Below are 17,735 nucleotides of genomic sequence, written 5' to 3' on the forward strand. Positions count from 1 at the left end.
ATTTATACTGCATATACTGTGAGTGGTAAAGTACCTGCTCAATAAACTCAGGAGGAGGAAAATATAGATGGGTGCTGTATGTCCTGTGGGTCATGAAAGGGATAAGAAGCTTGCTATTTTTAGATGTTCTTAATTATTCTCAAAATTTTCCCCTACATGTATTTAATATCATTTTATCTAGTTCTTTTCCTCTCCAGAAAAAAGACATAAAACCCATTGGAGACTTAGTTATATTTATATTATATCAATTTTTTATGACATTATCTTCCCATCAAGAAATGGTGTTTTCATATAATTCACACTCCTCAATAAGATTTTATACTTAATATTTTTAAGATTTTGTACTTTCTTAAATTTATTCTTCAGTGTTTTATTATAATTATTATTATAGTTCTAGATATTTATTGCTGAAAGAGTGAAAACCATTGATTTTGCAGTACAGTAAGTCCTGTGAGAGCCAGAACTTAATGTGACTTTCTTGTTTTTCTGGGTCTTGCAAGTTTTTCAACTTTGACAAGGTGTAGCCTTGCCACTTTTCTATAATTCCTTTTCTTGGAAAATATTTGTGTTTTCCTTCTCTGACAGGTTTCCACTTTACACATATTGCTGTTTTCATAGGATTTACTGTACTTGCATAAGCTAGACTAAATAGTCTTAGTAAATAAATACAAAAATGTAATGGCTCAAAAGGAATACAAGGTTAATTCTCACTCTGGAACAGTTCAGGATGTATGTTCCCATTTGAAAGAGGGTTCTTAACCAGGATAATTCAACTTTACTATTTTCAATATATGATTTCTTGGATTGCATGGGGAGTCACCATTCCAATACACAGCAAAAGGAAAAAAAAAAAGTAAATAAATTTTGTGAGAAATTTACTAGATATGTAGTAAATTAATGTGTGTTATCTTCATATCTCATTGGAGGGATTATAGTCATAAAGATTTCGGTCTAATTGCATGCAGTACTAGTAGATATGATTTTAACTGGGAAGGTAAACACAGTTATTATGTGTTAAATTATTATGTGTTAATATAGAAGGTAGGGAGACTGGATTTGAAGACACCTAATAGACTCTCAACACTCATTGCCATTGAGTTAATTCCAACTCAAAGTGACCCCATTGGGTTTCCAAAGCTGTAAATCTTTACAGAAACAGGCTGCTTCATCTCTTCTGTGGAGGGGCTGGTGGGTTAGAACCACTGACCTTTTAGTTAGCAGCCAAATGTCTTAACCACTAAACCACCGGTGCTTCTAATAGACTCTGAATGATATAATTATCCTCTATCTAGAACCTGGAGAAATCCTCTATTATCCTCTATCTAGCTCCTGGAGGAGCTCTGGTAGCGTAGTGCCTAAGGCACTTGACTGCTAACCAGTAGACTGGCAGTTCAAAGCCACCAGCCACTCCTCAGAAGGAAGATCGGGCAATGTACTTCTGTAGTGAGACTGCCTCGGACACCCAAGGCGAGGTCACTATGAGTTGGGTTCGACTCAACAGCATGTAACAAAAAAAAAAAAAAAAAAATCTAGCACCTTACCAAAGTCTCTTCAAATAAGTTTTCCATCTGTAATCCTAAACCAGATTAGAGCACAGTTTTTTCTTTTCCTTATTGTTTTCTTTGTTTCCTCTCCTTCTCTTTCTCCTCCTTCTTTTTCTCCTCTTCTTTCATATTGTCATAACATATCTGGATTTATATTTATAGTTTAATAATATGAATTGGGGAAATTATTTTTCTATAGTCAAGAATTTGTTGTTGTTAGACGACTTCAAGTCATCTCTGCCTCAGAGCGACCCTATGCACAGCAGAACAAAACACTGCCCAGTTTTGTGCCAGCTTCATGATCCTTGGTATACTTAAGCCCATCATTACAATCACTGTGTCTATCCATCTCGCTGAAGGACTTCACTTCTTTATTGACCCTCCACTTTACAAAGCATGATATCCTTCTGCAGGGAATGGTTCCTTCTGACAACATGAAGAAAGTAGGTGAAACAAAGTCTGACCATTCTCACTTCCAAGGAGCATTCTAGTTGCATTTCTTTCAGGACAGATTTGTTAGTTCTTTTAGTAAAACATGATACTCAGCATCAACTCTTTCTTGTTCTTCCTTATTCATTGTCCAGCTCTCACATGCATAAGAGGCAATTGAAAATACTATGGTTTGGGTTAGGCTCACCTTAGTCTGCAAGAAGACATCTTTCCTCTTCAGTACTTGAAAGAGGTCTTTTGCAACAGATTTGCCCAATCTGATGTCTTGACTGTTGCTTCCATTGATGTTGATTGCAGGACCAAGCAATAAGAAACCCTGGACAACTTCAATCTTTTCTCCATCCACCATGAAACTGTTTATTGGACCAGTTGTGCAGAGTTTTGTTTTCTTTCTGTTGAGGTGAAATCCATACTGCAGATTGTAGTTTTTAATCTTCATCAGTAAATGCTTCAAGTCAACCTCACTCTTAGCAAGAAAAGTTGTGTCATCTGCATATTTCAGGTTGTTAATGAGTCTTCCTCCAATCCTGCTCCCACATTCTTCTTCATATAATCCAGCTTCTCAGATTATTTTCTCAGCATACAAATTGAATAAGTATGGTGAAAGGATACAACCTTGACACACTCCCTTCTTGATTTTGAACCATGTAGTATCTCCTTTTTCTGTTCAAATGACAGCCTCCTGATCTAAGTATAGTTTCCTCATGAATACAATCAAATGTCTGGAATTCCCATTCTTCTCAATGTTATCCACAATCTATTATGATCCACACAATTGAATGCTTTGGCATAGTGAGTAAAACATAAGTAAACATCTCTCTGGTATTCTTTGCTTTCATCTAAGATCCATCTGACATCAGCAATGATATCCCTCATTCCATGTCCTCTTCTGAATCCAGTTTCCATTTCTGGAAACTCTCTATCAATATCCTGCTGCAACCATTTTGAATTATCTTCATTCACATTTTACTTGCATGTGATACTAATGATATTGTTCAATAATTTCCACATTCTGTGGGATCACCTTTCTTTGGAATGAGTACAAATATGTGTTTTGGTTCTCTAGTGCTGCTCTGACAGGAGTATACCACAAATGGTATGGGTTTAACAAACAGCAGTTTATTCTCTCACAGTTCAGGAGACTTGAAGTTGAGTTCCAAGTGCTAGTCTCTAGGGGCTGTATGAAAACCCCTGGACCTTGGGCTTCATTTCTGCCTTCTGCTCCCAGCCCACTGACACTAGAGGCATCTTTCCACTCAGGAAGCTGCTAGCTACTGAGGCTGACAAACCCAAGGTTGACAAGTGAAAAGGCACAATCCAGATGTTACCAAACCACAAGCAGGCTATTCATTCAAGTCCATTGAAAGTCCCAAAGTTAGCAGAGCATGGCAGGCTGCTGAACAATGACAGGGCTACCTACAGGGTTCAAATGTGCCATAAGCTGGAGACCATTCCCAAAGCTGTTGCTTATATACAGGAAGCAGACCAAATACCCAAAGCAGGTACTCAGCAGCTCCAGTAGATTCCACCATGGAGGTAATTACCAATCTCAACATGAGGAATAACTGTATTCAGTGGCCCACCCACTCAACTAGGTCCAGGGAAGTTGACACACAAATTTAACTACCACAATATGGATTTATTCCAATCAGTTGGTCAGGTAGCTGTCTTCCAAATCTCTTGGCATAGCTGTAAGTGCCTCCAGCAGGGCATCTGTTTGTTGAAACATCTCAATGGGTATTCCATCAATTCCTGGAGCCTTGTTTTTTGCCACTTCCTTCAGTACAGTGTTGACCTCTTCCTTCAAAATCATTGGTTCTTGATCACACGCCACCTCCTGAAATGGATGAACATTGACCAGTTCTTTTTGGTAGAGTGACTCTGTATTCCTTCCATCTTCTTTTGATGTTTCCTGAATCATTCAATATTTTGCCAATAGAATCATTCAATATTGCAACTTGAGACTTAAATTTTTTCCTCATTTCTTTCAGCTTGAGAAATGCTGAGTCTGTTCTTCCCTTTTGGTTTTTTAACTCCAGGTCTTTGCACATTTCATTATAGTAATTGGCTTTGTCTATTCAAGCTGCTCTTTGAAATCTTCTGTTAACTTCTTTTATCTCTTGTCATTTCTTCCATTTGTTTTAGCTACTCTCTGTTCAAGGGCAAGTTTCAGAGTCTCTTCTGACACCCATTTTGGTCTTTTCTTCCTTTTTCATCTTTTTAATGACATCTTGCTTTCTTCATGTATGATGTTCTTGATGTCATCCCACAATTCTTCTGTTTTTTGGTCATTGGTGTTCAATGCATCAAATCTATTATTTAAACAGTCTCTAAATCCAGGAAGGATAATGTCAAGGTTATACTTTGGCTCTCATGGACTTGTTTTAATTGTCTTCAACTTCAACTTGAACGTGCATATGAACAACTGATGGTCCGTTCCACAATCAGCTCCTGTCAAGAATATGATAAATAAAAATTAGAACTGTGTTCTTTAAAACTAAGTTTCAATTCACTTATGAAATCACTATGTCTGTGTAGCTTTTTAAAGATTTATACATTTCATTCACTTCTTCCAATCTCTTCAATGTATATTCTATTCAAATGTTCCTCTTCTTGAATAAATTTTGGGAACTTTTATGTTACTAGAATACAATTCATTTCATCTAGCCTTTCAAACTTCTTGCAATAGAATTACATTCAGCATTCTTTTATAGTTGTTCTAGTCTTTTCTGTGTCTTTGGTTGTCCTTTTCATTCTTGTCTTATGGATGTTTGCTCTCTTTTCCTTAAAAGTCTTATAACTACTTTCTACCACTCATCTGTCAGTTTGTTGCACTGTGGTGACTTGCATATTTCTGTGAGGCTGGAAGCTATCCCACTGATATTTGGAATACCAGCAGAGTCACCCATGGTGGACAGATTTCAAAGGAACTTCCAGACTAAGATGACAGGGAAGAAGGATGGGGCCATCAACTTCTGAAAAAATGGCCACTGAAAACCATATGAATATTTTACTGGAAAACTTGATGAATACCCCTGAAATATTATCAAGCATAGTGCTAGAAGATGGGGCCCTCATGTTAGAACACACTCAGAATAAGACTGATGAAGAGCTGTCTCCTCAAAGTAGATTGACCTTAATGAAGTAGATAGAGGAAATCTTTTGGGACCTTGTTGGTGAGGCATGACTCAAAATGAGAATAAACAGCTTCAGACATTCATTAATAAACAGTATGGAATGTATGAAGTATGAATCTAGAAAAATTGGAAGTTGTCAAAAATGAAATGGAACACATAAAGAGCAATATTCTAGGCATATGTGAGCTGAAATCAACAAGTATTGGTCATTTTGAACCAAACAATCATATGGTCTCCTGTGCCAGGAATGGCAAATTGAAAAGGAATGATGTCACATTCAGCATCACAAAGAACATTTCAAGTTATATCCAAAGTACAATGCTGTCAGTGACAGGATAATATTCATACACCTACAAGGAAGACAAATTAATACTACTATTATTCAAATTTATGCCACAACCACTAAAGCAAAGATGAGGAAATTGAAAATTTTTACCAACTTCTGCAGTCTGAAATTGACCAAACATACAATCAGATCTATTGATTGTAAGGTGAAAGCTGTAATGAAGGAAATATCAGTAGTTGGAAAATATGGCCTTGGTGATAGAAATGATGCCAGAGATGGCATGATAGAATTTTGCAAGATCAATGCCTTATTTATTGTAGATACCTTTTTTCAACAACATATGTGGTGGCTGTACATATGGACCTCACCAGATGGAATATACAGGAATCAGATCAACTGCATCTATGTAAAGAGATAATGGAGAAACTCAGTATCATCAGTCAAACAAGGCCAAGAGATGACTGTGGAACAGACCATCATTGCTCTTATGCAAGTTCAAGCTTAAGCTGAAGAATATTAAAAGAAGTTCATTGGAGACAAAATATGACCTTGATTATATCACATCTGAATTTAGAGACCATATGAATAACAGATTTAATACATTGAACACTAATGACTAAAGATCATACAAGTTGTGGGATGACATCAAGAACATCATATACAAAGAAAGCAAAATATCTTAAAAAGAGAGATAAAGAAGAAAAGACCAAATGGATGTCAGAAGACACTCTAAAACTTGCTTTTGAGTGGCAAGGAGCTAAAAGTAATGGAATAAATAATGAAATAAAAGTGTTGAGCACAATGTTTCAAAGGGTGGCTCAAGAAAACAAAATAAAGTATTATAATAAAATGTGCAATGACCTTGAGTTAGAAAACCAAAAAGAAAGAACAAGCTCAACATTTCTCAAGGTGAAAGAACTGATGGAATATCCAAGCCTCAAATGCAATGTTTAAGGAATCTATGGGCAAAATATTGAACAATACAAACCAAAAAAAAAAACCAAACTCACTGCCGTCAATTCAATTCCGACTCATAGCAATCCTTCCTTGGTTTCCAAGGTGGTATCTCTACAGAAATAGATTGCACAGTCTTTCTTCCAAGGAGGGGCTGGTGGGTTTTAACTGCCAGCCTTCTGGTTAGCAGTCAAATGCCTTAGGCACTATGCCATCAGAGCTCCCAAGTGTCAAAAGAAGATGGAAGGAATATACACAGTCACTGTACCAAAAAGAATTTGTTGACATTCAACCATTTCAGGAGGTAGCTTATGATCAAGAACAAATGGTAATGAAGAAAAAAGCTGCCCTGAAGGAATTGGCAAAAAAAAACAAGGGTTCAGGAATTAATGGAATACTCATTGAGATGTTTCAACAAACGCACACTGCACTGGAGGCATTTACTCACTTATGCCAAGAAATTTAGAAGACAGGTACCTGGCCAAATGATCAAAGAGATTGATATCTGTGCCCATTCCAAAGAAAAGTGATCTGATACAATGTGGAAGTTATCAAACAATATCACTGATATCACATGCAAGTATAATTTGGAGAAAAAATTAAAAACATTTGCAGCAGTATATTGACAGAGAACTTCCAGAAATTCGAATAGGCTCAGAAGAGGATGTGGATGAGGGATATCATTGCTGATGTGAGATATATCTGGGCCGAAAGCAAAGAATACCAGAAAGATATTTACCTTTTATACATTGTGCAAAGGCTTTTGACTGTGTAGATCATAACAAATTATGGATAACATTGGTTAGCATTTAGAAGAACAAGAATTCCAGAACACTTGATTGTGCTCATGAGGAATCTATACATAGGTCAAGAGGCTGTCATTCAAATATAACACAAAGATACTCTTTGGTTTAAAATCAGGAATGGTGTATGTCAGAGTTGTGTCTTTTTACTGCACTTATTCAATCTGTATGGTGTGCAAGTAATACTAGCAGCTAGACTATATGAAGAAGAATATGGCATTGGGATTGGAGGAAGACTTTAACAACTTGCAATATGCAAAGGACACAACCTGGCTTGCTGAAAGTGAAGATGACTTGAAGCACTTACCAATGAAGATCAAAGACTACAGTATTCAATATGGATTACACCTCAACATAAAGAAAGCAAAAGTCCTCACAACTGGACCAGTAAGCAACATGACGATAAATGGAGAAAAGATTAAGGTTCTCGGGGGTTTCATTTTACTTGGATCCATGATCAACACCCACGGAAGCAACAGTCAAGAAATTAGACCAGAGGCAGACTAGACACACCTGCTGCAAAAGACTTCCTTAAAGTGTTAAGGAGCAAAGATGTCACGTCGAAGATTAAGGTGACCCTAATCTGAACTGTGGTATTTTCTATCACCTCATATGCTTGTGAAAGCTGGACAATGAATAAGGGAAACTGAGGAAGAATGATACATGTCAGTTGTGGTGCTGACAAAAGATATTGAAAATACCATGGACTTCCAGAAGAACCAACAAATCTGTCCTGGAAGTATAGCCACAATGCTCCTCAGAAATGAGAGTGGCCATATGTCATTTCACATACTTTGGTCATGTGGTCAGAAGAGACCAGTCCCTGGCGAAGGGTATCATTCTTGGTAAAGTAGATGGTGAGTGGAAAAGGGGAAGACACTCAATGAGACGGAATGATATGGTGGATTCAACGATGGGCCCAAGCATAGCAAGGATTGTGAGGATGGTGCCCTGGGCAGTGTTTCATTCTGTTGTACATAGGGTTACTGTGACCAGGAGCTAACTCAATGGCACCTAACAACAACAACAACATAACTGTTATTGTTGTTATTGTTAGGTGCTGTGGAGTTGTGTACATGCGACCTCATGTACAGCAGAATAAAACACTCCCCAGTCCTGCTCTGGCACCACGATCCTTGCTGTACCTGAGCTAATCATTGCAGCCTTCCTCTTTTTCTTTGAACCTCCACTTTACCAAGCATGATATCCTTCTCCAGGGAATGGTCCCTTCTTATAACAGGACCAAGCTCTGGTAGCGTAGTGGCTAAGACACTTGCCTGCTAACCAGACGGCTGGCGGTTCAAACCCACCAGCCACTCCTCGGAAGGAAGGTTGGGCAATCCTACTTCCGTAGTGATACTGCCTCGGAAACCCAAGGAGGGGTCGCTATGAGTCGGGGCCGACTCGACGGCACTTAACAACAACAACAACATAACAGGACCAAAGTAGGTCAGACAAAGTCTGACAGTTATCACTTCCTATAAGCATTGTGGCTGCACTTCTTCCAGAACAGATTTATTAGTCTTTTTAGCAGGCCATAGCACTTTTAGTATTCTCCACTAACACCACAACTCAAAAACAACATAACTACTTTATCTATTTTGTAATTATTTTCCAAATGTCTGCATTAAAAATATTTCTTTATAATCCTTATTTATAGCTATCTAGTTTCAGTTTTTATATCTTATTATTTTCTTTTTACTATCATTTAGCTTGTTTTGTTATTATATTCTTGCAAAAAAGACAAGGAGGCCACATGTTCTGACCTTCTCTAACCCCACAAGAGGAAGACAGAATCACCATCATAGCCCTAGGCCTATTACTGCAAGGCCAGACATGCTGCCTCCCTCCAGCCCTTTCACCAACCGTTCCTTCCAAAGCACCCACCACCTCTCTCCTTGGTTTGATAATTCACTGCAGTGGCCACACAGAACTCACAGATTATGGGGTTTGTTAGGGAAGCACCAGGCTACAATTCAAGTCCAAGAAAAACGCTCAGTCTCTCTCCCAGCCCACAGTCTCTCTCCTAACAATCTCTCACAGTCTCTTTCCCAACAGCGAGTGTCCCTCAGTGTCTCACTCAGCAATGCATGTCTCTTGCATCTCTTTCCCAGCAGTGCGTGCCTCTTTCAGGAGTGCGTGTCTCTTTCAGCAGCACGTCTTCCTCAACCAGCAGTCAGAGAGAGACTTCTGCCTCTAGGAGGCCTCCTTTTGAGCCCGGCAGAGTGGCCAAACTAACCAGTCATAACATCAGAATTCTAAGCACCTGAGAGAGAGCAGGAACCTCCCAGAACATTGCTCTGTGTTGTGCCCAACAGAAATACCCCAGGTGGATAACTTTTACAATCAGGAGCTCCTCAGTTGTTCAAAGCAAATTCCACCTTGGAGTTTACAAAGACTTATGGGTAGAAAAGCCATACTAAGTAATTTACTACACCACAATTCTTTACTAACTGTGGTAATTCAGTTTGTGTGTCAACTTGGCTGGGCCTGGTTGAGTGGCTGGGCAGCTGGATGTAGTATTCAACATGATGAGACTGGTAATCAACTCCAAGGTGGAATCTACTGTGAGCAGCTGAGTAGCTGCCTTAGGGAAGGTGATCTACTTCCTGTATGTAAGCAAAAGCCTTCAGGAATGGACTCTATTATGGCACGCTTGGACCCTGCATGTAGCCATGTTGTTTTCCAGTAGCCTGCCATGCTCTGAGATCCTGGGGCTGTCAATGGACTTGAATCAGTGGCCTGCTGTGTGGTTTGGTAACATGAGGACTGCACCATTTTATTTATCGACCTTGGGCTTTTAGCCTCAGCTGCCAGTAGCTGCCTGAGTGAAGACATGCCTCTAGCTCAAGTGAACCGGAAGCAGGAGTCAGAGCTGAAGCCCAGGGTTCAGGGACTTTCACCAGCCCCTAGAACCTGGCACTTTGTACTCGGACTTAAAGCCTCCAAACTGTGAGAGAAGAAACTCCTGTTTGGTAAGGCCATCCCGTTAGTGGTATATTCTTGTCAGAGCGGCACTAGTTAACCAGAACACTAACAAAAGACATTTATGGGTATAATGTATTGTCTGATACAGCTTTTGCTAAGTTTGGTAGGTTTTAGTGTGAGATTTTCAGCTGTCTTTCTGGAGAGAGCTTTCATTCTTGGGACCAAGCAATATCTAAATATGTGTTAATTAATTTCCAAGTGCTTAAGATTTTTCAGTCACCTTTCCAAGTTTGGTTCTAATTTTATAGCCTTATTAACAGAGGAAGTGTCTTGTAAAATCTCTACTTGAAAATTTTTGTTAAGGTATTATTTGAGAACAAATCGTTTTTAAAATGTTTCATGCATATTAAAAAAGGCTGTTTTGCATTTAATGTGTGAGATTTTTTATTGTATCTATTAAATCAAATTTTTATCACATTGTCATTTCCTTTCTATCCTTACTTATTTTTTATTAGCCACATTTCTTTAAAAACCTTTCTTCTCTTCCAACCTGTAATTGTCATAACAATATAGTTTCATCTTCCACTTATGTCTCTTACATAGCATTCCAAATCACCTCCTTTTCAAATACTCTTGCCTTATAGCCTAGAAATAAAGCAAAGAAAAAATTACAGAGTGACATCAGAACAAGGGGTCTGTTTGAGACCTTCTTATACTGGTTTCTTTACTCAGGATTAGTTTCTCTTCCTTCTCCAAACTTCCTTATTTCCCTCTTCTGCTCAATAATGTACCATATAGAGAACTTGTATGTAGACAAATAGATATCCCAACACAATTGTGTATTCCCTAACATACACAATTCCCTTTAAAAGAACAGTATCTTTCTTTAGATTATAGCATTGAACTATCTTAAGACAGATTTTGGTAATTATTTTCTTATTTTGTGATCATGTTTTTCTTACTGGTAATAAAAATGTAACTGTATAATAGGATAAAATTTGAAAAAAATAATAATCACAAAACCAAACCAAACAATATGAGATACATTCATATCAAGTCACAGATTTGAAACTTTCTGATCATATTTAAAAACTCTTATGAAACTAGAATTTTCTTCCCTGGTGAATAATTTGCTAAGCTTCAACATTATTACTTGATGATTCCATACTTTTCATAAAGATTTGTCATGAACTCTTGTTGATTCTAACTTTCACTGACCTACAAAGCCACAATAATTTGAGCACCAAGAAGTTATGTTCTTGAGACGACTTCTATTTAGTCTAAAGTGAGAAAAAAATAACCTGATTGTAATGAGGTATGACAACTATATTTGAGCCATCTACAAATAAGAATATGTCATTGCAACAGTAATGGGATAAACCACCCAATTAATTTGTAGCAAACAGGACAGATTGCTCTGGAAGTTTTCCAGGAGTGAAAAGCAAATCTGGTGCTTTGCTTCAAAGGCAAAGCATACCAAACTCTATAATCCCCATGCACAGAGAAAATTTTTATTTTTCATTCTTAGGTATTATATGCAAGAATCTAATCCACAATAGAGGGATAACTTCAAGATAAAGAAACTAAGAGGTTCATGTTAAAATTATGAGTCTAGTAACTGATAATGATCATCAGGTTTTTTGAGAATGCTCTCTTGGTGTTTCTTCCACCTATGAATGCTAGTGTAATATAACCCCAAGATCTACAAAACGTGTTCATTTATAACTCATTTGATCCATACAACAATCCCCAGGGTACTGCTCTCCTCCATATTACAATGAGGAAACTGAAGTCCAGGAATATTAAGCAATATACTTCTGCCAGAGCAAGTCACCTTCTCACCATACATTGCTGCCTGCACTACAATAGTATATGCCACTCTGTTCCAAACATTAACTTATTAACTGATATACTTGCCTTTCCATGTTCTGGAATAGAAACAATAGAGGGTATAGTTATGGTAAAAAATTTAATCTTTGTCTGTGTTTATTTCTTTCACTGCCTGACCTTCTATTAGGAGAAAATGGAGCCCATGGATTTTGTGTTAAAAGATCAGTTGAAGTATTAGATATAGCAAGCAAATACTTCCTCATCATTAGGATAGGGGAGGTTGTTGAAAAGTCTGAGAATTATCTACTTATAGAGCTCTGTGGTGAACCCATTTACAATTATGGAGAGAAACTGACTTTCCTTGTTTTATGTGACAAAAACACAATGTCCTATTTGGGTTGAGGTAAAATGAAGTAATCTGATGCCTTATTAGATTTCTGCAGTGCTTCTTGGTTCCTGCTACAGCACTTTTCAATTCTAATTCCTTATTATGTTCTCTAAACCCACATAAATAAAGAAAACATGACAAAACAACTATTACAAAAAAAACACAAAACTCCCTCAAAGCCTGTCATACTCTGTGGTTTATTTACCTCTCTTCTACACGATATGTGAAAATCACGAATTTCAACTGACAAGGAAAGATGAATTGATTTTGTTTGCTAGTTTCTAGAAGAGGAGTTGGGATGTCAGTAGAAAAGTGCATCTCTCCATCACCAATGCAGGCTAATCAAGGAAAAATGTCTATGAGTAGCATATACATTAATCTCCAGCTGGATCACAGAGCTGTTAGGGAATATAACTAATTGTATCATTGTGACCTATCTTGGTCTGTAATAACATGTTCCAGTGACATCAGTGACTGTATGAGATGGATGCTGCATGTAAAGGAAAAACTGCTGTTCAGCTAGAGTATTTGAAAGCTGGTGCATGGCACAGTGACAGGTTGGAGTGAATGGAGCTCTTTTTTTCCACAATAACATGTTTGCCATAATCTGTCATTGCTGTGTTTCTCAAACTGTCTCAAGCAGTCATCGAGGGCCATTTCAGACAAGCAGGTTGCCATAACAACCTAGTTCTTTAAAATGATTTCTGTCAAGAAGCCCTGAAGTTGTCTACTCAGGTCACTTTTGTGCCTCATCCAGATGCCAAGGGAAAAAGAATCTGCATACTTGTAAAGCATTTCTGTAGCAATATAATTCAGTTCCTTCACAAATATTTGAGATTTTCCAGAATAAGTTCTCCCAACATTTCACCTATAGAAAGGGAGGTACATTATGATCTCTTCCAGAAGATGTCCATAAATTCTGATTTGCCAATCAGTTATTCACTATCAGATAACTGACAGAGTGCAAAAAATCATTGGACTTGACTAGTTACCAGAACTAGACCTCATGTAGCCATTAACTCAATTATTTCTAGGGCTGAAATAGCTTTGGGCTTCAAAAGAGAGAGGTCAACTCTTTAAGATCATTTTCTAATCTAAAATTGTAAGACTTTTTTTTTTTTTTTTAATCTATATATTCTGAAGGAGCTCTGGTGGTGTGATGCCTAAGTCATCTGACTGCTAACAAGAAGGTTGGCATTTCAAACCCACCAGCTGCTCACGGAAGGAAGATGGGCAATCTACTTCTATAACGATTTACCTCAGAAACCCAAAAGGGGTCAATATGAGTTAGATTCAACTTTGTTTTGTTTTGTTTCAAATATATTCTAAGCTTTTTTTGTGTTTCTTCCCTACTAAACTGCAAAAGTTTTAAGAGGCAAAGACTACAGTTACAATTTGTTAAAATTTATAATTCAAAAAGTATACAAAATATTTTTTAAAAATGCATTTTAGAAGAAAAGAGTTACATGTATGTATCATGTAATTGAAATGGAATATTTATTGCCATTGAATACCAGAATTGACTCAGAATTTTCTGGCAGCAGAAAGAAAGGGAAAATAAGGAATTATATTCTCTTTGTCTAATTAATCTGAAAATGAATTATAGCTTTTTTTGTTGTTCTTGTTTAGTGAAATAAACATTTCCTGGAAAAAAAGTACTAGGATATTAATAAATACCCAGGTGTTAATTGGAATATTTTCAAAAAAGAAACTGAAAAGTTCTAGAGAAATATAATTTGGTGAAAGAAAAGGCATCCTGTGTAAGCAATTAGTATGTTTAGCAATACAAAGAGCATTCATGAACTTGACTGTGCTGTGCATTCCTTTTCTCAGATGCACAGAGTATGTGTCATACTTTTAACCAATGTCTCTACTTTTACTTTTCAGAATGACAAATCCCCAGGGCGATCTGCCAGTCGATCAAGTAACATTTCAAAAGTAAGTGAAATATTTTCATTTTCTTAATCGTTTATTGATTTCTATATTTAATGAGTTCAAATATATACCTTGTAATGTTTAACCTACAATTATTTTCTGTGGACAATACACATGTGACTCATTAATGGTTTAACTATTTCAGGCTTTGGCTCTGTTAAGAAGACATGATTTTACACAATAAAATTATTGTTTTTTTTTTTTTTCCTCTTCAGTGCTGTTCCCCAAGAAATAATTTGCCACTTTCAGAGTGAAATACTGAGTATGTTTTTCCTCTCATTTCAAACATCACACAGTCAGAACATACACAAATTGAAACTATATCAGCATTCATGGTACAATTCCCATGAATTCAGTTTTTCAGGTACTGAACTCAATTCTGCTGGAATTTAACTATTCTTGTCACCAGGATAGATTTTCAGAAATCTATATAATGAAGATATTAATTTGATCACAATGTAGGTTATAAAGTCAGTGGACTAAAAATCAAAATATTCCCCAGATTGTCTATAAATCCAAGCAACCCACTGGAGCTATAAAAAGATTATAGTTTGGGAGTGATACTCTATACTTCTATTTGCCTAGAAAACAAAAATCATGTCATTACAAAATTCAAGACCTGTTATTTAAAAAATGAGGCAATGCTTGTGGTAAATTGTGGTCAATGACATGAGACAAAGTATATGTGAACTGCTGTATCGAGAGTGATTTTGCTCTGTAAATCTTCACCCAAATCTAAGTAAAATAAAATTAAAAAAAAAAAAATGAGGCAATGCTTGATATATAGACATGAGGTTTGGGGAGCAAATGTTAATTTTGAGCCATTTGTCAAAATGGAAAATTATAACTTTCAAAAATATAATTATGATCAAGATGGATTTAGCATAAATGGAATTTTTATTTCAAGGCTTCTCCTTGCTGAGACATCTCCAGGACCCTGGACTTAATTTTGTATTAGTAATTTTATATTCTTTTCATTTAAGAGATTCCCTCAAAAGTAATACACTTTAATCACTATACTAGCTGCCTATACTTCCAATTAAGTTCTAAAGGACTTTCTTACTCATGGCAAAATGGCAGTAGCCAGAATATAACATTTTCTGATGATTGTTTACTTAGCCCAGTTCCTCTGAGACAATGCTAGTAGAGCAAGTTGAGGCTTTCACACATATTAGGTTAGATTGCAGGAGAGAAATCCTGGACTTAAAGAACCTCTTTATTTTATTTTTATTATTATTATTATTGTTATTATTTTAATGGACAGTAAACATGTCCACCCATTGCTCCAGAGAGAGACTATATCCAGAGAGAGACTATATCTTCCAAGGCTGTCCACTATCCAGACATCCTTGAAAAGACATGCAGCCACAAGAGATACCCATTAAGTATTTTGTCTCAATACTTGATGCTCACCACTTCTAATTATATTCCAACCTGGGTACTTTCAGGGATATTTGAGAGGCAATGTGCCCTACTGCTTAACAATACTCATGCTGGAGAGAGTGAATCTGAGTTTAAGTCACTTCTCTGTCTCTACATACTACTGTGACCTTGAGATGTTCTTTAAACCTCACTCACACATAATTGCCTCCTCTGTGACATGAGGATAATGATAGTATCAGCCACCTTATGGGAATTTTGTTAAATAATTGAAATTAAAGCAACAACGTTCTAATGTCTATCATCCTAGTCACATCATGAAGAGCCATGCTCACAGCCGGAGAACAATGCCATCATTCTGAACTTGAATGTTAATGTTGAATAATAGCAATCTGGAAACTTAAAACAGTGCTGCCAACTCTTTTGTTGCCCTAAAGAATGTCTTCATGATCAAGGGGTGAATTATTTCTTCATTGTTGAGCTGCTATTTGAGTTTGACATCATAATGCAGCTCCTTTGTAGGCTATTGCCTTTTAATTTATCCTTTAAGAATTACGAAAATCACAGGAGTACAGTTTTCTTTCTGTGAGTTCTCCTTCCAGCTTCTGACATGTACTAATTGTACCCCTGCATGAGAGATAGTTGATTATAGAAATACTTTCTATTCAGAAAAAAAAAAGGAAAGCTCTTTTCTTAAATTGTCACTTTTATTGTATAATAGCAAAATCAAAACTAGATGGATAAACAGTTTCCAATAAGCATAAGTACATTTTATTTAAGCCAATATAATTTTCCTTTTATTTATTTTCAGAATGATAATCACAAATACTAAATACTTTGTTGAGTCCTCACTACTTTTTCAAGAATTTGTGATAAAATCTTCATTAAGATCATATAACCTATCAAGTATGAAATGACAATATTTAGCAATATTTGATTTCTTTAACTTCTAAAGAGTTGAAGAAGAAAAAAAAATTAAAAGTAGAACAGGAATATTTTTTCTTTTATTTTGCCAAAATAAAAATGATTATGTCAATAGAAGACTGTGAGCTTTTCAGTATAACAGAGTGATTAAGAGCATGGATATTGGAATAACTACTTAGACAAATTACTGAATTTCCTTAGCATCTTTCTCTGTTAATGGCTTGTATTAACAGTACCTGCCTGTTGGGATTGTGCTTAAAACATGTCTGGTACTATATAAGTATTAGCTATTCTTACTGCGAATGTATGGCTTACAAAATAAATGTTCAGTAAAACTTTTTGGAAATAAGTGAATTTGAGTTATGTCCCATAATATACATATCTTTACTGAGTGGAATAAGAATAAATAATAGAGCTGACAGGATGAAGATGGATGTGAATAATCTGTGGTAATTTCATTGAAAAAAAAATATATTTATTGCATATTCCTGTTTCCTTAAAAATGCATTTCTATTTAGTAATAACACATTATCTTAATTCAATAGAAAATCATAGTGGGTTTCTTCCTTAACTTTTATCTGGTCTGTGCTGTCCTCTATCCCTTGATACAGAAAATCACAGATAGTACAGAAGGCTTCATCCAGGGTAGGGTGGAAGAACAGTCCTCCATCTGTTGAGTCTGGTTTCCTGCCTACTTCTTACATCCCCTTACTCAATCAGTATTTGTGGAAAGTCTCTGTTACCAGGAATCTTGTTCTATAGGGCATGATAGCATAATGGATAAAAGTCCCTACCCAGTTTCCAGCAAGGTTACACTCAGGGAGTTGAGACTATTTACAGCAAAATGTGAGAGCCAGAACTTGATGGGACTTCCTTATTTTTCTGGGTATCATGAGTTTTCTGCCTTTGACAAGGAACAGTCTTACCACTTTTCTATTCCTCTCTATTATTGGAAAACATTTGAGTTTTCCTTCTTTAGCAGGTTTCTGCCTTACACATGTTCTGGCTTGCTCAGGTTTTACTCTACAGGTAGTCCCTGACTTGTGACATGTTCAAGTTCCATTGAACTACACTTATGACCATTTTTGTTTTTGTTTTTGGTACATATTAACATTAGTCATATGTACTACATACAATGTTTCAGTGTGTAATTTGCCGATGTTATCGTTCTCACAT

General features: G+C 36.5%; 1 protein-coding gene across 1 annotated transcript in view; it reads left to right on the forward strand.

Moving 5' to 3' along the window:
• Nucleotides 1–17,735, forward strand: part of MARCHF1 (membrane associated ring-CH-type finger 1) — a 634,918-nt gene that overhangs the window by 281,665 nt on the left and 335,518 nt on the right. The window contains exon 2 of the mRNA XM_042782616.1: nt 14,208–14,258. Within this exon, the coding sequence (XP_042638550.1) occupies nt 14,208–14,258 (51 nt within the window). The remainder of the gene's footprint in view (nt 1–14,207; nt 14,259–17,735) is intronic.

Source organism: Orycteropus afer, unplaced genomic scaffold (assembly GCF_000298275.1).
Source record: "Orycteropus afer afer isolate SDZICR_OR568_19922 unplaced genomic scaffold, OryAfe1.0 scaffold00391, whole genome shotgun sequence".
In the NCBI taxonomy this organism is placed as follows: Eukaryota; Metazoa; Chordata; class Mammalia; order Tubulidentata; family Orycteropodidae; genus Orycteropus; species Orycteropus afer.